General features: G+C 39.4%; 1 protein-coding gene across 1 annotated transcript in view; it reads right to left on the bottom strand.

Moving 5' to 3' along the window:
• Positions 1-25,409, bottom strand: part of SORCS2 (sortilin related VPS10 domain containing receptor 2) — a 591,861-nt gene that overhangs the window by 32,403 nt on the left and 534,049 nt on the right. The window contains exons 13-18 of the mRNA XM_075148660.1: positions 22,008-22,099; positions 19,937-20,044; positions 5,170-5,290; positions 3,710-3,843; positions 2,999-3,127; positions 1,408-1,579 (exon numbers count right to left, since the gene is read on the bottom strand). Coding sequence (XP_075004761.1) covers positions 1,408-1,579; positions 2,999-3,127; positions 3,710-3,843; positions 5,170-5,290; positions 19,937-20,044; positions 22,008-22,099 — 756 coding nt within the window. The remainder of the gene's footprint in view (positions 1-1,407; positions 1,580-2,998; positions 3,128-3,709; positions 3,844-5,169; positions 5,291-19,936; positions 20,045-22,007; positions 22,100-25,409) is intronic.

The raw sequence follows: 25,409 nt of genomic DNA on the forward strand, positions 1-25,409 counted from the left end.
ATTTCTAAGGTCACTTGCAAACTGCCCAAACATACCCAAAGCCTGCTTTCTTTACTCCCCGATGTCTGGCATTCCTGCACCTAGTAACATGCATTCACATAAACTAGTAAATTAATTTTGTTCAGCAGAGAAAGTGGTATGTTTTTGTTCATCCTAGTAGAGCTGTTTCTTAAACTCAGTAATTGTTATGAATTCTCATTAGACTTTGTTGTATAGATTACATCCTATGCAACACTCAGGACATTTAAGTATAAATATTATTCTTAGCCATAGGGGGCAGCAAGCTGTTACATTTCTTCTAAACCTGCCTTCGATGTACCAAGCAAAGACTTCATCAGAAAACACAGCACGGGATTTCCTTCAAGATCCCTGACTTCTAAAGGTTTTTGAATAGTTTTAAATGTTTTACGTATTGCCACAGAGATTAATGAAAGCTTCAGAATCTACATAGTAGGAAAGAAAAATCAAACTGCCAATCAAAATCATTACAGTCAAAATTGCTACCAAATGCTCTATTCTTACAATAAACACTTCCAAACAACTGATAAAAAGAGAAGGCAGCATAACTTGCCACACAGTTCTTGGGGCACTGCAAGCATTGGGACGCAGAGCCTGCGAAGCGTTAAGCAGCCCGGTGTTCTGCACATAACCTTCTTGATTCCATTATAAAAATAAATCCCAAGTGCCCAATTTATATCGCACAGGTTTGCCAAAATGTGTGAACTTTCTTCAAGTTCTTGCAAATCAGCGGGGTTAGCCAGGAAGTACAATACGCCGGTAACCTGAGCACAACAGTTAGAGCCTAATACTAAAAAGCAAGCATTAAGACAGGTACCCACGGCAAACAATTCATCCAAAAGTTACTCGCTGCCATTGGCCAGGGCCTTAGGGCATTGTTTCTCTCAATAAACAGAAAAAAACCCTGTATCTTTGGCAACACAACTAATATATAATAAATGTTCTTATGCTGTGCTATTTGCTGATTTCCGTAAAGCTTTGCCTGATTCCTTTCTGAAAGGCAGATTCTCAAAACCACTTAAACCAGACTATTGAATGTTCTCTGCATTTCTGTTCTTCTCTGATACAGCAGTTGAAATTTTCAGTCCAAGGAGACTTTGGCAATTTAGTTCCTTTGATTTTCAAAGAAGTCAATCCCTTTAAGGAATCGTGACTGACCATGCTGCTGAGGAGACAAATCCTGTTTTGTGGACAGAACTTGCTGGTTCACTGAGCTTACTGGATTGTCTGATACACTTGGAAACAGAAGTTTCAATATTTAGTCTTTAGTTTCAATATTCGTCTTTGTCTCAAGCACAACTTAATCTTATTCAGCAGCAAAGCAAGCAGGAGAGAAAGGAACCATAAAAATAGTGAGGAAACTTTCATAAAGTCCATGTTCTTTACTACCTGCTCTTGTCTGACGACGAAGGTGATGTCTTCTCCAGGCTTAACAGCCAGGCTTTCTTCTCTGATGCTGATCTGAAGTCCCTTTGGAGCAATCAATGGACACATATGCTGTGCTAAGTTCTGCTGCAGGTCTACACCACCTTCACACACATTAGAAACAACTTTCCTATACCTGCAAAAACAGTAAGCAGCGAGCACAATGAATCGGAGGTGAGCAGGAGAATGCCATCAGAGGCACTGAACGCAAGTGTGATTGTAGCTAATGAATATTCTTGGGTTCACGAACAGACAAGATTGCAGATGATCAAAATCAACTCATGATGCAAATACTTTGATGATGGACATTGCCTTTACTGAGTAAAACCTGTTGAAGAAAGAGGGTGTGGAGCACAATGAGGATTTCACTTGTATACATTGGAAGAGTCTGCCTTTTCAAATTTAGAAACACACCTGACCAGCCCTCCAGGAGGCTAGATAGTCTGCTGTCCTCTCTGCCATACCCTTTCCTAGCGTTCAACAGTCTTCAATGCTTTAGAGGTCTTGGTTCAAACCCCAAAGATCAGGAAGAAATTAGGTCAAGCAGCTTTTGCATTAAGCCAGAATCAATTGCTTATCTGCTGCTCTCAAATCTATGCATTTCTTAAAACACTTAAAGCATTTCTTTAACATAACAGTATAAAAGGGTGAAAAGCCTAACACTTTTGAAGAACTAATAATGAAATACTTGGATGCCTACAGTAACTATTTACAGATCAGTTTCACTCAGGTATGTTATTTTTAAACATCCTTTAAAATTGGAGTCAGATTTCACTCTTTTGAATTCCTATTCTGTATATCACAGCTGTCAGCCACAACCCAAAAGGCATCATTTTCCTTGGTAAGGCAAATATACACAGAGACCGTGATTCTACTGCCAGATTTGACATTTCATCATTTGGTTCTCATCTCCACAACCGACAGAGATGATGTTATGATAAGCCAGAATAGATGCCAGCTGCAAGTTATTCTCAGCACAGACGTCAGACTACATTGTAGTGTATATTCTATGTGGTATTGTTTACAGTTACTAAAGCTTTCCTTTGATTCTGAGTGTCCTATACGGTCAGGAAAAAAATCTGTCCTCCACAGAACTCCTTACCCCTATGGAAGTGTGAGACTGGGAAGTTCAGTGAGATGTTACTGGCTCCTTAGAGTAATTCATTGGATTCAGATTGAAAATTGGTCTGAACTCAAGCAAAGGGCTAAAAAAAAAAAGCCTTTGAATGGACATTCCTATCAGAAGTGTAGCAATGGTTACAAAATGCAGTTACAAAACAAAAAATAAAAATACTGGGAACAAGACAGCTCCCCCTCTTCTCAGATGGGTGGGTTTTTGAACTGCCGTAAACATGTAAAGTAACATTTCTCTTTCATTCTTCTGTAGGAAGCTTTTGCACATGCTCTAAGTCAGAGTCAGAACTTTTGCATTTCCCATTTTTTTACAGTTTGCCTTATTTACATTTCCTTAAAACCACTTTTGTGGGTCTTAGTTGGAACATTCTCCCCCACTCTGGAAGCCTCTGCGAGCCAGTCGAACGCAAAATCAGCTTACCCAGTGCTGCTGGTGTATGCCTGCCCCAGCACGCAGTCTTCAGGAGGTGCTTCTGGGTTAAACCAAAAGTCAGCAAAGCATTTGCTAGACTCCGACTTCAGAGGTGCAGAGCGCTCAAACCCATAATCACTGAAAAACATCAATACCAAGTGTGTTACTGTCCCCACTTCCTTCAGCAGTCTAATTTGGGGTGGATGAAACTACTTTTTTAAGAGTAAAAAGATTTTTTTAGTATTATTCTACCAGCTGAACATACAAGTTGATGAAGCCAGTTCTGTTCTAAGTCTAATTTCAACAGGAGTTGTGTACACCTGGGGGAAAAAACTGGTTGTAATCACTGTGTCAGTTCTGCAAAATTAACTCTCTTGGTAGCTTAGATTTCTAAAAGGTTTCCTTTGCCACTCAGACCAACACATTTCTTCTGCTTTTTGTTTCATTTGCAACTAGAAAGGGTTTGCCTGCCTTATAAATCAATCCAATGGTCATTTTTCAAGTCTTGATCAATAAAGAAAAACATCAGGATTTGTTCAGTCAGGTGAAACAATTACTTAAAACATGGCAAATGCAAAAGCAACCTGTTATTCAAGTAACAGGTTGCCTATTTGTTTATACACAGCTATGTGGGGAGAGGGGCAAAAGGAGCAAAACAAACCCATCTCAAACTCTAAGTAACTATTTACTAGCAATAAATCAAAAGGTCCACAGACTCACCATAAGAAATCAGAGCTCACGCATTCACAAACTTCGGATGTGAGAGCTGATGTGAAACTTCTCCCTTTAATGCACCATGATGAAATCTTCCTCTTCCGAAAGCTCCTCTGCTGGCCCATGATGCAACGATCACCCTGAACATCAAAGCACCGCACTTATTGCACATCACAACCTACACCACACAGACGTGACCTGATGTTGTCATGAGAAAGGCTGGTCTTGCTGCCAAGACTGTAAACTTGTATCGTGTCAACTGTCTTATATTCAAATGTATAGGTATACAAAGCTCTCATATCCACTGCTGTCCACTAACAGGCCATTGCAGAATTATAACATATGCTATATTTCAGGGCACAAATCCAAAGATGTACATGGAAATTCAAGTGCAATTTAACCCACGTTTCATGTGTGCACAATCTAGGCACAACCCTACAACTGGCCATTTAAAAATTCAGTGTGGAGGCAGATGGCTGACGTTCTATCTAAATCACCATGTCTCGTGTCAGCAGTCAACAGGAAGCACCAGGCATGTGGACACATGTAGAATGAAGACTATCTGAACGCACTCCATTGCTAATTGGGCAGCTGCAAGTACTCTGTCAAAGTCATTTTAGTAGCTTCTAATTTCTGAAAGACATTTCAATGCCAATATCCCAAGATACTGTTACTCTTTAGGCTCAGATCTGCATAACATTTTTAGTAAATACACAGCATTCCCAAACAAGAAGTGTAAAATTAGGCATGAGAACTAGAAAATGAGAGCCGGAGAGCTGGAATAGTATGCAAAAAACCCCAACCCTGCAGAGAGCGAGAGAACAAATGTACTGGAAGAAGCACAAACATAATAATCAGAATAATGATGAATAAATATGACATATTCCATTTAATGTAAAAAACCTTCACATTGGTCTCTTTAATCAATACATTGTATAGAGAATGTAGCTTCCCAAAATTGGATTTGGCCAGAGCACCAGGATTAGCACAGCCTTAATGCATTACTACAGAAATGGTATTGCCCAAAACAACTGGACTCCATTACATGATCGGTCCACTGAGATCCTAAATTACTTCTGGAATGGGCTTTACTTATGGCAATTTATATATGAGTACAGTATGTGGTCAGGAAGTTGGCAGAACATATGACTGCATGTTGAAATTGCTTCAATCAATATTACACACTTCAGTTTATGGTATATGCTTCATAATCCAGCAGGACCACCTATTATTATAGCAGACCACCAGATATACTTCTGCCTTTTCCAGGACACAGATCACACAACCAAAGGGAACACAAAACCCTCCCCCATTTTAAACTATTGTAAAATCAGCAAATACCAACATAAGGAGATCAAAGCTGGGGATGTAGCATCCAAATTCTATTTGAAAACATTTTCCTAGCACACAGCTCTACATGGAACTCTAGGGAAAAGTCATGGCAGTTAACATAAGACCATGAATACCTGTAGATTTGTGAGCTCCCAAGACTCATAGTCATCATCAGTGCACTCCCTGGGAAAGGATGGTCTGAAGTCCACCTTCACCAGTTCCCAGTCCGAACGGTAGCTAATATGTCCAAAGACTCTGAACAAAAAGATCAAAAGTAAAATCTTACTGGAAAGAAATAACATACATCTGAGATTCTAATTTTCAGTTCTATCTTTTCCTTTGGTCATGGTTCCCTACTAAAGGTCCCTGGTTAATTTTTCTTCCACTTTTATTCCTCTTCATATACAATGTGTCTAGTTAGAAAACGTTTGCCAATTGTCCATGAAACTTTACAATGAAAAAACATAGCTCATAGATCAGAGATTTTTTTTTTCCCCCCAGCAAACTATCCAGAAATTTAATTGGAAATATACTATCTTTTCTAATTTGGAACCCAACATTTTTGTCTATTATCTTGTTATATGAAACGCACAGAGCTCTCAGATTTTGACAGGGAGCTTAGATCAGGGAGCAGAACCCAGGATCCCTGGGTTCAATTTCCAGCTCTGTCACTCAATGCTTATGATTATGGTGCAACTTCTTCAGCTGTTTTTGTTGGGGTTTTTTTTAACTTCTACAGATTTCAGATGGCAATTTGCTATTGTTTGAAGTCACAACAGTATCATGGAATTGTATTCATTTCTAACGAATGCACTGAATCTGCACATTGTGCCGAGGAACTCTCGGACTCCTCTTCATTTCAGATAGTCCAATGTATAACAAAAACCAGCCACAAACTGTAAATTTCTTTTTGAAAAAAAAAAAATTGAAATCTCATTGCTTTAAAAACCAAGCTGTACTTTCAAAGCAGCCAACATTTTCAAAGTCAGAATATTTATTTCCAAAACAAAACGGGTAGGTATGACATCCAGCAACAAATTAGAAAGGATAAAGACTCTATTTGGGCAAAAGTCAAATGTATTTGTGGTTTGTATCAGGCTTATGTGGCTTATTTGCCAAAGAATTTAAGGTTGATTCCGAAGCCAACAATTTCTGTGCAGTTCATACTGCAGAGAGTTCATATTCCAAGCCTTAGTAGCATTCTCCAAACTAATTCATTCCTTTTGTTTTGCCCTCAGTTTTGTTCAAATCCAGACACAGCAGGAATAGTACAATTTTGCTAAAAGCATTCTGCTGCGCACAGTCATTTCTCTTGTCCTGAATACCAGGTTCAAAGTGGAACTAGGGTAGACCAGAAGTGAGGAAATGGTGGATTCTCTGCAGCACAGAGGCAACATCATCACACTAAGCCCACTCCCTGGTAGATGGATGTAGAGCTCTGAAGTCTACCAAAGAGGCTGAAAAATAGTTGCAGAGACTAAAGATGTACACTAATTTCCCCCTTTCCTTTCTGGTGTCTTTGCTTCTCAGCCATAGCACAGGGATGTAAGTATCTATAGATTACCGCCCATACTGCCCACATTATAACAATGAAACAATCCATGCTCACAGGAAACTTCACCATCAGAAGTGCACTTAATTAAACAGAAACACGTGCATTTAGTTTGTATGTCTTATTCTTTTCTTAGTAAGGCTCTGAGATTAAAGGACTTGGATCATCTGACTTACTTTCCTTTTCAATCTACCCATGGCTCAGAAGTAGAAACAATACACAGAAACTAAAAAATATGGCTCAGTCCACTGGCTGCATATGCACATAGGTGTGTGGTCCCACTTCTCTCATCAAGACCTACAGGTTTGGTTCCTTTCTCTGGTTCAGCTGGATCCTGAGAGCTGCTGTCACCATAAAATCTTATTCACTTGTAGTTACATACTCAATAAAGTGACTACTTAGGTGGTCTCATGCTTTTTCCACAATGCCTGCTTCAATATGACTGGCTTTGCTGACAGGCATGAAGTGTCTTTTGCCTGCTAAATACCTGTACCTCTGGTTTTTTTAAATCTTTCTTTTTTCCATACAAGGTACTAATATAAGGCAGACTTCACCATGGGTATGCAGCTACCTACCTCAACGAATGCTTCTTTAGATACCACAAAACTTTACAAATTGGTTACATTTCTATTATTAACTCATTTATCAACAAATACGTTGAAGTGCAAGGAGCCAAGTCCTGTCAAAGCTTCACTCCTGCCTCAAGAAAAGTATTTTCTGTGGAACAGATGAAATTTTCTTTATTCATGTTACCTATCTCAGGCGGATTAGTCAGGAAAAAAGGAAGAAGATGGTTGTTTGAGTTCAATGCAGAAGAGAATAATGAAATTCTCCTGAAAATATAAAACAAAATCTCTGAACTATTAATAATTAAAATAAGAAACAGCCACCACAGATTTGTCAAAACCAAATCACGTCAAACTAATGTAATTTCCTTCTTTTACAGGGTAACTGGCTGAGTGGAAAAAGGAAAGGAGAACATGTAGCATACTTTGACCTTTGTTATAGCCATCACGCAGTTCTAGCTAACACTGACTCAACTTAAAAAGGAGAACGTCAGTGCAGGTAAAATCATTGTAATGAGGAATGGGAGTACATATCCAATTAGAAAAGTCCATTTTCAAAAAGTTATCAAACAGGGAAATATTTTGAGATATGTATCACAAAGGTATGATGGGTCCACAGTCAATATTTTTATTAACACCCATGTGGTCAAATAACAAATACACACAAAATTTTGCAGATAACACAGAAGGAAGGGAGCAGACACTGACTGGTGGAAGCAAAGGTCAGAAATCAACATGATTAAATACTCCAAAACCAATTGCAAAAAGTACTCCTAGGAAAAACACAACAACAAAGGTGCAAAACCAAAATGGAGAATAACTTTCAAACACTGAAGAAAAGGCTTGGGGAATTCTGGGGAATTAAAACAAGAATGCAATGTTGCTGCAAAAGAAGAAAGACTAATTCTAGGAAGTATTCAGAACTGGAAAACAGAAGACATGGAGGCAATTATTTTGATAAACTTGGTACCGGTGGAGCCTCTGAAAGAATATGATGTCTAATTTTGGATGTTATATGGATATTTATACACCCTCTAAAAATGAATTTGAAGAGGGGCAAGGATGACTCATAAGCTGCTTAGAAAATGCAACCAATGAAGAAAGACTGAAAGAATTGGGTTTTTCTCCAGAAAAGATAAAACTGAAAAGTACAACAAAATGTCTTCAAAGAATCTTGCTATAGATTGAAGAGTTGTCTTCAAAGAGATCTGGAGAAGGAGCAAAAAGGAGGAAAGACAAGGATCAATAAACTGAAAAGATACAGCTACACAATTCTCCAATTCTTTCTCCTCAGCACTGGCAAGGCTGCACCTGGAGTGCTGTGTCCAGTTCTGGGCTCCTTAGTAAGAGAGAGATACGGACAGACTGCAGACAGTCCAACAACGCGCCACAAAGACGCTGAAGGGACTGGAGCGTCTCTCCTGTGAAGAAAGGGTGAGACAGCTGGGACTGTTCAGCCTGGAGAAGAGAAGGCTCAGGGAGATCTTATCAATGTATATAAATACCTGAAGGGAGAATGCATAGAGGACAGATCCAGGCTCTTTTCAGTGGTGCCCAGTGACAGGACCAGAGGCAATGGGCACAAACTGAAACACAGGAGGTTCCCTCGGAACATCAGGAAACACTTTTTTAACTGTGAGGGTGACTGAGCACTGGCACAGGTTGCCCAAAGAGATTGTGGAGTCTCCATCCTTGGAGAATTCAAAAGCCATCTGGACACAGTCCTGGGTGACTGGCTCTAGGTGGCCCTGCTTGAGCAGGGTGGTTGGACCAGATGACCTCCAGAGGTCCCTTCCAACCTCAACCATTTTGTGACTCTGTGATTCTGTAATGGTAATGATACAAGCTATTGAGGCTGTTTATTCTCCCTCACTGGAGGAAGAAATTAGTGAAACATCAGGATTAGAGCTAGAGATTAAATAAACTTTCGAGATATTGCCCAGTCCCGCATCCTATAATTATATAAAAATTAAATAAATTACTCTAGAAATTATGCAAATTCTACTAGAATAATATGGAAGCTATGCACAAACTACATGTGTATACAGCAAAGGCACTACTTCAACGGGCGAACTATAAGCCTCTCCTCTGTGGATTTTTAGCAAAAGACAGAAATAACTTTTTCGCCTGTTAGTGCAGCCTCTTGCAAAAAAAAAAAACATTATGGCTGTTCTAATTCTACAGACTGAAAACCATATTCTGACAGAGCACAGTAACCGCACCACTGATTCCACCATTCTCTGGCTTAAATAAAATTCCTGAGCTTCGAGGAAGTGTCCCAGCACAGCCACAAACCCCATGAAAAATGCAGCCATAAAGCTTTGTAATTTCTGGGGCTAATTTCCTAAGGAATCCAGCACGTTACATGCACCCAGCTTAGCAAACGGTTTGAAAACATGGCCTCATGATTATTAACGCTGTTGCTGCAATAACACTTGTTGCCCTATTGAGGACAGGGTTTAGTAGACACATCAGAGGAGCCTGTTTAAATGCATTGCCAAATATCACTAGAATTAAAAAGAAGTATTTTTCCAAAGTAAGGAAGAAAGGCATGCTTTAAGTGGGATTCAATGGATTAGACAAAAATATGAGCTATAATAAAGCAATACATAACAGCAATCACAATCTAATTGCACAGGTGTAAAATATATATGTCCAATAAAATCTTATGAATGGAAAAAACTGCAACAGTGCAGCAAGTGTAACTGATGACTAGAAGTTAAATATCAAGATGATAGTAATTCATAAGCTACTAAAACCTTCTTCTTGATTAATTATATTTCATTAGAAAGCCATCAAATCAATTCTGTTGAAACTATGAAAGATGATGCTGTGATAAATAATATTTGAAAGAAATTCCAATTACCTTGGAAATTAATTTACTTTTATTTGCAAGAATTTGGGATCCATAATTTTAACTTCATTGTTTCAGTTGCCATAACAACTTTGTACATTTATTCTTAGTTCGTTTACGAGCACATAATTTTTTAATTTGATTGCATCATTTGATAGCTAAGACAGTTTAATGCAGTTTTTAAGCTAACTGATTTAAACTATTTGCTGGAGGATTGCTGGCTATTTCTGTTCCTGATAAAGCTCATAATCAGGGGGAGCTAATTTAACAGAAATTATATGCAATGATAATCTCTTCCAGTAAATTCACGTTTCTATTCAATAGAAAAGAGCATTTATTCAATAGATGTTCTTAGCCAGATGAACAGTAATAGCTGTGTCGCCTGCTGTCTGTGTCGCTTGCAAACCACCTGACTGACGCTATGATGGTGCTAAAGCTAGAGGCTCCCAAAGACTTATCAGGTAAACATTCAGCTTCCGTGGCTTCATTCAGGAGAAACGAGCCTGATCTTGACACTGCTCATCTCAGATGTGACAGACTTCTTTTTATAACCACTACACTTGCCTCCCTCTTTAGCTTTTCTGCATGTTCTTCAGGATTTTGTTCATAGGCTTTCACAGCATCAAAACATTCTTTGCCAGAGCAGACGGATTTTAGCTGCAGTGTCCCATATCATGGATCTAATGCCATATAAATTAAGACACGCCTTGAGCAACGTTTTGTAATATTATGGTGGTTTACCTTTGAGCTGTTAGCAGTATTGCCTCCGGACAAAGCAAATGGCTTTGAGCAGCCTGATGTCTGATATACCCACCAGATCCTCAGAGCAACATAGCTGAACCTGCAACAGTTTTGCTTTACTGCTGAATATCTGAGAACACTCAAAGACCTCAGAGCGGTGGGAGTGATCCTGCTGTACTGCTGTCACAAAGACAGCACATGTGGAATTTATTCAGATGTTTAATGTAGCAACTTAAATTGTCCAAGTTTTGCAGTTGTACTGAAGACTAGTGATGACAACTGTGTGATGCACAGCTACTTTTGTTTGAAATCAGATGCCTCTTTCATTCTAGACATGCTGCTTTAATCTCCCAAGTGCTGCGTTGGCTTTTGCTCTCCTCTACATGACTTTGTCATCAACCGTGATGTTCGAAACAGCATGCTGCCGAGGTAGCAGAATTTGTCTGCACAGTCCTGTACTGCCCCGTTGACACATTCTGCTAACTTGACATGCCAGCTGGGGGTGGAACAGGACCTCTAGTTTTTTGGGAGAGCCTTCAAATGTATAAAACTGCTGAAAATAAAACCTAGGAGTTGAATCAGGGTCAACTGAGGACCCTACATACCGGTGATATGGGCAATCTCAGTGGCTCTATCTTGGGTAACATGTCTAATTTCCTCTGGGCAGCACCTAAGCAAAGATGTCCAAGCATGTTGTATTGGGTTTGCATGGCAAGGTTTTGGTGGCAGGGGGCTACAGGGGTGGCTTCTATGAGAAGCTGCTAGAAGCTTCCCGTGTGTCCGATAGAGCCGATGCCAGCCAGCTCCAAGACGGACCCGCCGCTGGCCAAGGCCGAGCCCATCAGTGACGGTGGTAGCACCTCTGCGATAACATAGTTAAGGGGAAAAAAACCCGCGCAACTGCAATTGCAGCCTGAGAGACGAGTGAGAACATGTGAGAGAAACAGCCCTGCAGTCACCAAGGTCAGTGAGGAAGGAGGGGGAGGGGGTGCTCCAGGCGCCGGAGCAGAGATTCCCCTGCAGCCCGTGGTGAAGACCATGGAGAGGCAGGTTGTCCCTCTGCAGCCCATGGAGGTCCACGGAGGAGCAGATATCCACCTGCAGCCTGTGGAGGACCCCACGCCGGAGCAGGTGGATGCCCGAAGGAGGCTGTGACCCCATGGGAAGTCTGCGCTGGAGCAGGCTCCTGGCAGGACCTGTGGACCCATGGAGAGAGGAGCCCACGCTGGGGCAGGTTTGCTGGCAGGATTTGTGACCCCGTGAGGGACTCATGCTGGAGCAATCTGTTCCTGAAGGACTGCACCTCGTGGAAGGGACCCACGCTGGAGCAATTCATGAAGAACTGCAGCCTGTGGGAAGGACCCACGTTGGAGAAGTTCATGGAGAACAGTCTCCCGTGGGAGGGACTCCACGCTGGAGCAGGGGAAGAGTGTGAGGAGTCCTCCCCCTGAGGAGGAAGGAGCAGCAGAGACAACGTGTGATGAACTGATCACAACCCCCATTCCCCATCCCCCTGTGGCACTGGCGGGGAGAAGGTAGAAAAAATCAGGAGTGAAGTTGAGCCCGTGAAGAAGGGAGGGGTGGGGGGAAGGTGTTTTTAAAATGCAGGTTTTATTTTCTCATTATCCTACTCTGATTTGTTTGGTAATAAATTAAACTAATTTCCCCAAGTTGAATCTGTTTTGCCCGTGACAGTAACTGGTGAGTGATCTCTCCCTGTCCTTACCTCGACCCACGAGCCTTTCGTTATATTTTCTCTCCCCTGCCCAGCTGAGGAGGGGAGTGACAGCGCGGCTTTGGTGGGCACCTGGCATCCAGCCCGGGTCAACCCACAACACATGTGCAAAAAGGCAGGTACCTGAAATTCTTCAGATCTAAGCCTCAAAATCCAACAGTGAGCATGTGATCAAGCTGGGAAAGGAAACCAGACTCTCAGAGATACTAGTTAATTATTTTAACAACTTTCAATCTCTCTCTTGGAAAGTATTTGTTTAAATGGAAGCAGTCACAGAGCTATACTAAAAAGTGGTATTTAGACTTTGTTCCGCATATAAGGCTTTCTCTCCTGTAGTAAATCATATTAATAGCAATCACAATTGTCAGTGAACTTACTCTACTGTTAAAATATTTTTTTTAACCGTCACACCTCCCTCATTATTTTTATAACACAATTGCAATTTCAGATTGAAAACTTAATCCACCTTACAGTTCACTAGATATCAGAGACCACTACAAAACAGCAGCAACTTCCTCAGCTGTCTTTTGCCTAAAAGGAACAGTGTGTTAGAAGTTTCTTGTCAATTTATGGTGACCTCAAAGAGCCGAGTCCTTTGCTTCACTTAGACCTTTACCACAAATGATGACAATATAACTGAAAAAACAAAGGTGACAATCTTCTTTTTGTTTTGCCTGTTGTAGTTCATATTATTACAGTGCCTTTGAACATACAGCAAGATACATGACATCCCCATGCCAAAATCTGTAAAGAAAGTACCAAGTTGAGGGAGTAAAGCGATGAGGTCGTGGCATGGAAGGATGCACTTTATCTCTAGTGTAACCACTGCCAACAGGTAGTGTTCTCCTTAACTCACAGAAGCAGTAACATTCTTAATGAAAGGTTTTCCAAGGGGATATGGGTTGGAAGAGTGGGTTAGCCATGACTATGTCCTACAGTGTTATTTAAAGCCTACCATTTTCAAAAAGAAAGTGACAGATGAATCTTTATAGACACACTTTCCTTCTAACAGTTGTCTTTGCTTCCTTTACACCATTATAAAATCAACAAAAACTAGGTAAGTCAAAGGGTTCATACTAGTAAAATGGATGAAAGTAATGTAAGATTCAAGCTGCAGTCTGTTATACATCAAGATTATAATTCCACGTATTTTTCTAATTCCCCAGAAGAACGTAAGAGAGGTCACATTTTCAGTGGCCTTCCTAAATCGCAACTACAGAAATAATGAATGCTTCCATGTGCAAAAGTAGACACTTGCCTACATAAAGCAACTGCACATTAACAGTGCTTGTGTACACAACAGATCATGTGCAAATATGCTAAGACACTTATGACTGAAATGCCTTGAACTACAAACACATGCATATACTTAATGCACTAAAGAGAAGAGTAGTTTTTCTTTTTTTTTTTTTTTGGTCTGGCTGCCGAAGTGAAAAATGAGGAGAGGAAACAATTTAGTTGAAATTGAATCAAAATATGTTTTTTCATTGTTTCCTGCCCCCAAAAAATAATAATTGCCAATCATTCTTTTATGCCAAAACATCTTGGTTTCAGCTCTTTTGGGGAAAAAGAACAGTTCTGAGAAGTGCTAGGGAGGAGCAGGATGAGCGTGTTCCCATTTTATCCAGAAGCTCAGTGGCTCCATGATGTTTGTGAATTACCTCCAACATATTTTTCCATCTATTTGGAAAATTCCTGTCCAAGAACAACCTTTTAACATGTAAGCTGTTTGGAAAAAATTGCAGATTTAGTGCCTACCCTGATGCTTTATATAGAAGTAAATACAAGGTGGACAGTGAACAAAATGCATTAATTTAAGGAGAAACATATAACATTATAAAGCACAGCTTTACATCATTCAGCTCTCTGCTGTCATCTTACTTAAAGATCAAATTAATTTGGGATACTTACAAAATTTTATAATTAATTCTTTAGCTAATAATTTTTTTTTTTCCCTACTCACATAGTTAAAAATCAGATCTCTTTCGTCATAGGTAGGAAATTCTTCATTCAGACTTCACCTGGCAGAGTAAATAGCCTATGGTCACCTAAATTGTAGCTCCTTCATTCTGAGAGCAAAATACAGCAAAATGGAGTTCAAGGCCCCACCAAAATTTAAGTAAAATATTTGAACAATTTTATTGTTGGCCAAAGTTTCCAATGTCTACCTCATCATCACCATTTATTAGAATTAGACACTAAAATGGAACTGTCTCCCTGAACAAGAAGTTAGAGCACCACTCAGTGATAGGGGCGCAAAATGACAGACTCTATCTGAATAAAGAAGTCACATGTCACCCTTTTTCTCTCATTCTCTCCTCCTTTAAATAGGATCAAGGTGATAAAAGATTCTTACAGGACACAGATTCCTAAACTTTCAGTTTCCTCTTATTCACATAAATTTTAGGACGAGAGGAAATGGCCTCAAGTTGCGCCAAGGGAGGTTTAGATTGGACATTAGGACAAATTTCTTTACTGCAAGAGTGGTCAGGCCTTGGAACAGGCTGCCCAGGGAAGTGGTTGAGTCCCCATCCCTGGAAGTATTTAAAAGACGTGTAGATGAGGTGCTTAGGGACATGGTTTAGTGGGCATGGTGGTGTTGGGTTGACGGTTGGACTCGACGATCTTAGAGGTCTTTTCCAACCTTAATGATTCTATGATTCTATGATTCTAATATATTTCCAGGTCTGCTCTCAAAATGTACTAAATATGGGCTTTAGCAAGACATTGAAAGCATCATGTTCCCACGCTTCTGAATATGAAAACTTTATGGAAAGAAAAGAAAAAACAAAGCTTTAAACACTGAACTTCTTTTGAGCAGAGGGAGAGACAGGGGCAGTCCCATGGTCTTGGCTCCAAGACCACAGGTTGGCAGTGACACTACAACGCATTGACTTGCTCTGCTAACATCAATGTCCACAGAGATGCCAGCAAAAGAATTAGTCTTGCCACTAAACAGGCATCTGTACATCTGGATTAGACGATATCTAGATTAGACTTGAAATAGAGTAACCAGTTTGTTTTTCAGTGCTCTTTTATCAAGATCACAATTCTCTTCCTGTCTTTCTATATGTTTCCTCCATGTATTGACAGACAGATACGTTCCTCATTATGCAGAAAGTAGAACAACCATTTAATGACTGAGCAATGTTTCTCAAATTAGAGATTAACTAGCTGCAAATAAAACCTAGAATTTGCCTTGGGAAAACAGCCATTCTCTTACATAATGAGGCTTTATTTACCATTTATCTACCTTTTTTAAGGGCTGTAGTATGAGAAAGTTAGTAGTGAAGAATTCACAACACAGAGAAGTACCTCCACCTAGTAAGATACTCAGAGACAACAGGAAAGGTAGTGTGCTGCCATGTGTGGCACACCAATAAGCCCCACAAACTACATGTAATGTTGACTGTTACTGATGTTGTTAAAGGTGAGGTTGACATTCCTAGCAGAATCAACAGTTGCAAAAATCCAGATGGTTCTCCCTAATATCTAACACCTGTTAATATCATATCCACCTTGTTTTGATTAAGTCTAAACTAGACTATTGCTTCCGTTATCACCTAGGAACCCAACAGGAACGCAACAACGGACCTTCAAGACAGCAAAACTCACATGCAGGAGTTCTGCAGTTCAGAGACGTCATAAAGTTCCCAGCAGCATCTTAAGTTGTTACCCTACGAGGCCTGAGGAAAAAAAAAACCCTCTGGAAAAAAATACAATTACCCATAAAGAAGATTTTGATTCTACCTGACATAAAGAATCATAGCATGGTTTGGGTTGGAAGGGACCTTAAAGATCATCTAGTTCCAACCCCCCCTGCCATGGGCAGGGACACCTTCCACTAGACCAGGTTGATGAAAGCCCCATCCAACCTGGCTTTGAACACTTCCAGGGAGGGGGTATCCACAACTTCTCTGCGGAACCTGTTCCAGTGCCTCACCGCCCTCATAGTGAAGAATTCCCTCCTAATATCTAATCTAAATCTACCCTCTTTCAGTTTAAAGCCATTACCCCTTGTCCTATCCTTTTATGTAACCTCTTACTGGCCTTTTAAAAGGGGCCATGGTCTGCAGTACCATGGTTATCGTGCCTACTGGGTTTACATTGCAATTTAAATAACCCAGTTTGGGAAACACTCCCAAGAAGCTGAACTGTGATTTAGAAGTAATTTTAACAGGTTTGAAACTTTCATTATATGAACAACTTCCTCTGAAGAGGAACATCAATATTTCAGACACACAAAAATTCTTCCTTTTTCCACTGAATTAGGCCATTACTCAATCCAGCGTTATTAAGTAATTTTTCCCAAATATAATGTATTGTTAAGTATAACTCTGAGTTTCAGTAACTTTCATTCTTAAAGAATTTAGAACAAAATAAAGCCTACTATACCATGCACTATTTTGATGACTATATATCAATTAGTTGAGAAAATTTTTTAGCAAACATTACTTATTCATTTAGCAATAAACGGTGGATTTGAGCTCTTCGTTTAGAAATCGATTTTTACACAGATCGAGTTTCCTAAACTTTATGAATACTTTATTGCTTATCTTTCCTAAAACTCTTAACTAGGTCTGTTTAGAAATTGATTTTTACATAGAATGAGTTTCCTAAAGTCTTTGAATACTTTACCACTTAAAACTCCTAAAAATCTTAACTAGGTCTCTTGCAGAGCACAGTGGAATAAAATTTTCCTTGGCATTTGAGTGTACATATTTCGAATGCTGCAGGGGATTTGGATGAATGATTTAGATTAATGTCGACTGGCAGATGACAACTCAGTTTTATGAAAACTTTTAACAGGTCAACATTTGTTTTTTCTCTGTTTTGAAGAAAACACAAAACCTTCTGAAATGAAGACTTGAGGCAACCAGGTTCACATTGCCTTGTTCCTTCAGTAAAGCTTTCCAGACCACTTCATTTTGGATAAGTTAGGACAGAACAGGAATTCAAATGGAAGTCCCTTATGAGTCAGGTCAATGTCCCAGTCACCATGCTGGAGAATGAGAAGTGTCTCTTACACACAGTGTTACCAGGTCCCTTAATGTCTTTCCCAGATAATCTTTTTGTGAGTTCTTTTTTTAAATAAAAATTTAAAACCTTGAAGGAAATCCCTAAGCTGGTTTCAGTGGAAGCAGGATTTTACCCTACAGTAACAGCTGCTTTCCATACAAGTAAAATATTCTTTGACTCTTTTGTGAGTTTATTCTAGAAACTTTAAATAAAACAGTCTCTGTTCCACAATTTTGCTGTACACTTTTTCAGTTACTACCTTCGCACTTCAGAATTATGTTATCTCTACTAATTTATGCAGGTTTTGATATTGGACTCTTTACTCAAAGTCCTTACTCAAACTCCCTACCAAAGGGAAAAAATGAAATTCCTGTACAAGTAAAAAACGTCAGACTAAGTCTTTAGTAATGGATTTGGGGATTCTTTAGGGTGAAAGACACTGTTAATTTACTCCCATTACCATACACAAGTTCATCTTACCATGTTCTACCCAGAAGAAAATTATTTTTATCTAATAAAATAGAAAAGATGGCATAGTTGATCTCTTTTTTTTCAGGGAGTGTGTATCTCATCAGGGGTGACATTTCTCAAAAGCAGCAAATCACTGTAGATTAAGTCATGCACAGCAACTCAAGCATGAAGTACAAGCATGAAGTTTTGTGAGAAAATTACCTAAGCCAGACAGAACAACAAAGGTCTTGATGTAAAGTCAGACAGGGCACCACTGGGCAGACAACGTCACCCTGAAGGTAAAACCCAATCAAAAGCAGTAGGAGAGACAAGGAAGCTGATATAACGGCAACAAGGAAATACATATTGTAAGTTTATTCTTCACATTATCTTTAGAGTCTAGTAGGAAGGCTGCAAGTCTTTTCAGGGCCAGTCTGTGTCAGTAGGTAGTTGATGTCCTCCATGTTCAGTAGAACTAGCTGCAAAGTAAGATCCTACAACCCTGGCATCGAGATGCTGGAGTTAGACTCTTCTTCTGCCCTTAGAAACATACCAGTCACATGCTGCTTTTTTGTCAATCTGGGCTCATGTACCAAATCTAGCTACAGTTTTATATATTTCAGATGGATGATTTCAAAAAGGTATCATTTTACATGAGCTCTTTAGCCTATTCAGCCAGATATTGAAGTACATCTTCACAAAATCACTGGTTTTAATGATACTTAATACTAAAAAAACCCACAGAGCATATAGTCATCACACATCGTTTTATCTGCCAGTAAGTACAGTTTAGGATAAGCTTTTGATCCCTCTACTTGCACTGAAATCAATGGAAATCCTTCATTCAGAGGCATAAGTATCTCCATGTGGCATATATTATACCATAAAAAAATGCTATGCTTGAGAGAAGGGAAAGATGGTGGAGAAACACTGTTGTTCTTAGGTCATGTATGTATAACGGGATAAATGGGAGAGTGGAGAATGGAAGAAAGAACTAGCAGACCAAATTCACCCCTGCGCAGCACAGTGTTGTGAGCTTGGCGCAATGCTTTTAAGTACATTGGGCAGGATTTCTGATTTGCTGAGGATCCTTTACACAACTCCACACTGGGCTATTTTTTTTTCCTGGGGAAAATGCTATTGGTACATGTCAAAGGCAGCTCTATTTGTAACTCCTAGGAGAAAAAGCATGTCATGAACACACTGAGCTCCAATATAAAGGATCACACAAGCTGTTCTGATAGGAGCACACGTAACAACCTGCACACCTCCGAATGCATTCCCCTTTCCTGCTGCAGTCAGCATGTGCCTTTCTCTCTCCTTGGACAGGTGTTTTTTAGTCTCAGACACACTTATCCCAGAGACAGAGCAAAACCTGCAGCTCAGATCCAGATGTCCCTGGCCCTTTTGAAAAAGATAAACAGGAGCCTGAGCTGCAGAATTTGGTTATTTTTAACTCTACTCACAGCATCTGCCTCAGTCACTGCACAGAATTAAAATGTGTATTTGTTAGCACAGTGTTCGGTTACACAAAGTACTGCAATGCTAGTTACTAGGACAACAACATAGTTGTTTACACTGTGAAGACAATTTTCACAAGAAGAAGGGATAGATATTTAGCATTTTTGAAGTCTGCCTAAGAATCTGTAGAAAGCAGAAAAATGCAGGAAATAATAGTTATTTTTTAACCTAAGTTTCTCAGATTTGTATTTGCAGTCCTATTAATCCACTCTCCCTGGTGGTAACTTTGTGAAATTTCATACGAACATAACACTTCATCTTTACAATCTGAAATACTGCACTCGGATAATTTCAAAGACAGGTTGCATACTAGGGCTGTTTGGACATCAGTGTAAGAATCTGTGTGACTGCAAGAAGCAAAAGCTACTGACTCAAGGACTATCTCAAACATCCACAATTAAAAATATGCTCAAGTGCACAAGCAGAGAGAGCCCTGAAAAAAGAGATGAAACCAGAAACTTACGTCATGACCAGTGTCTCATCTCCAGGTTCACTAAGTAATCCATCTACAAAGACTGAAGTGCTGGTAAAATTATGTGTACTCCAAGTCTGGCCTTCATCTATGCTGAACCTGTACAAAAGTAGAAATTACTTTCATTTACAACTGTTATTACACAAAACAGCATTCATTCATTCAAAAAAAAGTCCCCTCACTACTAAAGCCCAGGATTTGTGATCACCAAAATACAATAGGCCTGGACAGTATATCATATTAATGTGATCTTTTTCTCAGCAACATATCCAGGGGCTCACATCTTTATTAGAAGGTGTATAATAAATTTGCCAAAACAATGGAAATTCTCAGGCAGATAAAAACTGAGGTCTGTCAACAAATTATCTTGCTATCTTGTAGGTTCAAGAGCAAGTTAATTTACACTTCATTCTTTCTAGTAGTCTCTGCGCTAGAGACCTGTTAAGCAGAGGTCAGTGAAACATGAGAGGCGAAACAGCCCAATTGCTAAAACATGTGGGAGGTGCAGTAACCACAGGCACCAAGATGATGGCCCTTCACAGCTGCTACCATCCACTTAAAAATTTTCAAAAGATGCCAATGAATTAGCAAAACATATTTCAAATACTCCGTGCACCCAAAATTTATTAATCAAAGTCTCTTTTCTTCTGTACATTTCCTCCAGGTCTTTTGGACAGTAGGTTAATGATAGCTTTCATTCTAGCTAACCAAGCACATAGCCTAGTTCCTATTAGTATATACAGTATTATGCAAAAATGAACCTAGTCACAAGACATAAAGATCTCTTATGTTTTTTATGCTGAAGATGATAGTTTTGTATGCCATTACATAAGATTACCGTAATTTGCTTCACTATCGTGCAGTTTAAAACTTGATATTTTACAACAAAATGCTTTGCAGCAGATCTTTCCTGCCAAACCAGCTGAGAAGGCCATTTGCTGCATTATCACTGTATGACAGGATCTACCATACTACAGTTAATTTGTGCATGAATATCTCAGAAGAACTGGGCTTCTTGCATACTGTATTACACAGCATGTAAGCACACCTAAGTCCTTTCCCCATTGGCGCCCAAAGTCTACATTATATTGCTCTTGCCAGAGCAACTCAGGGCTATTCTCCCACATCTTCATTCACTGTGGCCCTTGGAAGAGACAGAGCTTTATTACAGTGTGAATGAACTATCCTGACTGGATACCTAAGCCTTATATGCATCATAGGTTGAGCATCATTGCCACATACTGCTGATGCAAACCAGTAGCAGGTAACGATCATGCTGAACATGGCTTGTACTGTAGAGTTGCAGGACAGCCTTTTAAGCAAAAATATCTACACTGATGCAAGAAAATTTTATTATGATTAATGCATTATGCCCTGGTACCTTCAGCCCTATGAAGTAATCTTCAAGAAAGCATTCACCTGCATTTTGTTGACTTAATGAATGTTACATTAAGCTGACTCCACCTGCATTTCGTACATGATCACATCAAATTGCTCATCTTAAACTCTGAACCTTGCCTGAGGTCTCGAATACACAATAGCTCTTGTTGTAGTTTAACTCAGCAGCAGCTAAACACCACACAGCTGCTTGCTCACTCCCCCTCCGCAGTGGGATAGGGGGGAGAATCAGGAGGGGAAAAAAAGTAAAATTCATGGACTGAGATGAAGACAGTTTAATAGAACAGAAAAAGAAATAATAATAATAATAATAATAATAATAATAATAATAGAATACACAAAGTGAGTGATGCACAATGCAATTGCTCGCTACCTGCTGACCTATAACCAAGTAGCGATCACTACCTTCCTGGACCACACCTCTTATTTATATACTGAGCATGACATCATATGGTATGGCTGTGCTCCCTCCCAGCCTCGAGTGCGCTTGGCAGAGCATGGAAGGTGAAAGTCCTTGACTATCGGGTACTTAGCAACAACTAAAAACATCGGTGTGTTATCAACATTCTTCTCATACTAAATCCAAAACACAGCACTAGGACGAAATTTAACTCTATCCCAGCCAAAACCAGGACAGCTCTACTATAATTGACTGTAGGATTACTTGAGTATTTTCAGAGGGATAGAGGTGTCTTTGATGGCCACAATAACTCCACCATGGTCCAGGTACAAGATGTGATGCTCTTCTTCAAAGACCTACAAGTCAGACAGAAAAAGGCCAGCTAAGCAAATGTACAAAACAGCAGAAATAAAATGTACGAGCAAACCAGGATTAAAGACTTATATGTTTTATAATGTCCGCACTTCAAATTGAAAAGGACATAAAAGGCAGTTTAACTCTTATATTTCTCCCAGCTGTAAAAGAAAAGAAAGTTAAGCAGGTGAATCAGAAAATGTTCAGGTTCAAATCACAGTCAGATTAAACTGTCTAAAATGATTTTAGCCCAACCTTACATTTCTCACAGTATGCATTCTGCATTCCTTCCTATTATATATCACCAAGTGACCTATCACCTTACTTTGGTATTTGCCATATTCTGTGTATCTTACAGAATAAAATGCTTTGTAGTCTAATTCTAAGAAAATTCTAAGAAAAATACGAAGACTTTCTCATATGTTCTCCAGATTCTACAGAACTTGAAATAATTGGTGCAAGCATGTTTTCTGCATTTCCAGTGTCAATGATTTATTTAAATTTAAACTCTATGTGATCTCACACAGAGGCCGCTCTGAGTTCCAAACCAAAATGTATGCAATATTGATTTAGTGGTATAAAGGATTCAAAATTTCCTAAATTCTTTTCATTCATTTTCTAGAGGCCATCAGCAGTACTAAAATAAATGAACAGGTAAATATCTTCCCTTTTTTACATCTGAAATCTGTTTTAAGACAGGCTTTACACATGTTATTAACCTGTGAAAGTTCACTTAACATAAGAGTAGGTGATAAAGTGAGAGTTACTACACACACTTAGCAGTTAATAGATGAACATGCAGCCTCCTACATGCTTTAACAAAGCAAAGGTGAAAAACATAAAGGTTAGCTTTACTTTGCCTTGTGAATGAAAAAAACCTGACAATATTAAATGTTTCTTTTTTTGACAATACTAAATGCTACATTTAGAGGATTTATCAGCAAGACTGAACCAGAAGGAGGAAAAAGTATCTTACAGCACATTCACAATTACTTCAAAAATAGTAAGCATTTGATTTGGGTTCAGAATTCAGTCTTCCTCTCATCTAGTAAGAGCATATTTTATGGGAATCCTAGGGCTTCAAGTGTCTGATCAGCTTTTCAGTGTTGCCAATTTACAGGCGAAACCCTGATATGAGGCATTTACAGTCCTATCTACTTGTTCCACACAGCTGCATATTTTAGAAGAGAATTCAGTAAAGGATAGACATTAATTTTAGATGCACTTCAAAAGGATGAGATCAGCTGGAGTCAGATAAGCAGAGTTTTGATCCTCCTCTAAACTTTGTTTGAACTTTTGCTCAAATCAAAATGAAACGGTATATGCTGGGACACGAAGTCTCCAAAAGCTTCACCATCACACTGAAAATAAAGGAAGCTGGTATCTGCATCACTTCATCCGAATTTGGTTTTCCCAGAAAAGCACCATGACACTTCCTCATGCACCATTTCAGCACCCCAGCTTTACCCTACATCCACCTGGCACACTCTAAAGCCCAGCGGACACATTACAGGCACATTAATGCCATCTTTATATCCTGCTCTTCTTGCACACGTTTCAAACATTTAATAACCAAAATGTATGACATTCCTGATGAAAGCAACTCTTATCTTCAGTACATTGAAAAGAATTAATGATTTCATGCCTGTGGAGTTCAGCACAAAATAAATATTTATGTCTACTTTCTAGAAACAAAAGCAAGACAAACAGTTTGCAAAGGATTTAGGCAAAGGTGGTCCCAGTGTCAGAGCTGAAGTTCAAACCCAGGAACAAGTGATATGTATGCTCACAGTCAGCCATGAATTCTGATACATGTCTCTCCACAAACTAAAGTCAAGTAATAAATTTATTACAATCCTTACTAGTAGCCAGCAACTACAGAAGTAGACTTTTATAACCTATTTCTATGTTTTTTCCTTCTTCTGTAATTTTTGGAGCACGTTATGTGCTTTACAGTTGTAACGTCAACTTCTTTTCTCTCCCTCTCTCTCCTCCCTCTGCTCTCCATGTTTTTCCCTGTGTCTGTCCTAACAATTCCACCAGCTATTTCAGGCCAGGATAGCTGTTGGGAGCAATTAGGAGAGCTCCATGAAATCAATGAAAACATGTTTAAATGATCCCAGACAAATATACTCCACACAATTTTACTCTGAGATACGTAAGTTTCAAAAGTAACCAAAAATGCCCAAAGTCACTTGCTTCTCTCACAGTGACATCCATTTCTAAATTCAACTCTGGAAACTGAAGTTTTCCTACACAGAATAAGCCAGCTGTACCTCCCCAGGGGTGAGAGGCTGGGATTGCAGCCTTTACTGTTGTGCTTCAAGGTGTTACCATCCATCTCTTAAGGTGGCTGCAGAAAAACAAGTAGTCTTGCTTAAACAAAGGTTTTCCAAATTGCTTTGATACAAAAGGATTTGACATAGAGAAATAATATTCCAACAAAGCACTGGACCAAAGCTCCAGAGATCTAGATTCCTAGACATACAACGGACTTTCTGTGTAACCTTATTAGCTTAATTGAGCATTTTGTGCTACACTAGCTACCTTGGTAGTAGATCAAATATGAAAGTTTTTTTGTTGCTGATTTTTTTCTTTTATTTAAGCCATTTCTTTTGAAAGCCAGACCATTCTCTTACTCTGTTTGCCCTATTTCAAGCACAGTGTTGTAACAGATGCTGTTGAAAGAGCAACTACAACTGTGAACAGAAATCCAGGGTTTTTTTTAAATAAATAAACCACACTCATATGTATGCACAAGGTCATCCTCAGCGTTTGACAGAGTATCCTAATATTTTAAAAATCAGGACTGAAAAACCAGGCCCCACAGGGGAAAAAAATGTTTAAAACCTGTATGGTCTGAAATTGTGTTAAAGGGTAGCCCATTTCTCCCAGGATGCAAGATTTATTTATCTATCAGATTCCTATTATGTGCATTAACACATTTTACGATATTTGTCCTGGTACAATAGACAGAGAAATCTTCCAAATAGACATATCTGTCCCATAAGTTCACCTTAGGCTACGCCTTCATGGTTCAGTTAAGATGATCTAAGCCCACCTAGTTCATGATAATGTCAAGGGGAGATTCCCTTCTCCTACAGGCCAGATCACTGCTGCTGCATGGACGGTTAGGGTACTTGTCAACCAGCTATTTACAGTGCAATGTTGTACAATACACAGTCACAAATTTCAGTTTGCCTTAAAATGGTACGCAGCGGAGCGACTTTCAAGACATACCAACAAGCAGCTCAAGCATCATGCAACAGAAAGGCAGAACAACAACTGGAGCCAGCCCAAGTGGTATTGTGG

Source organism: Calonectris borealis, chromosome 4, assembly GCF_964195595.1.
Source record: "Calonectris borealis chromosome 4, bCalBor7.hap1.2, whole genome shotgun sequence".
Lineage (NCBI taxonomy): Eukaryota > Metazoa > Chordata > Aves > Procellariiformes > Procellariidae > Calonectris > Calonectris borealis.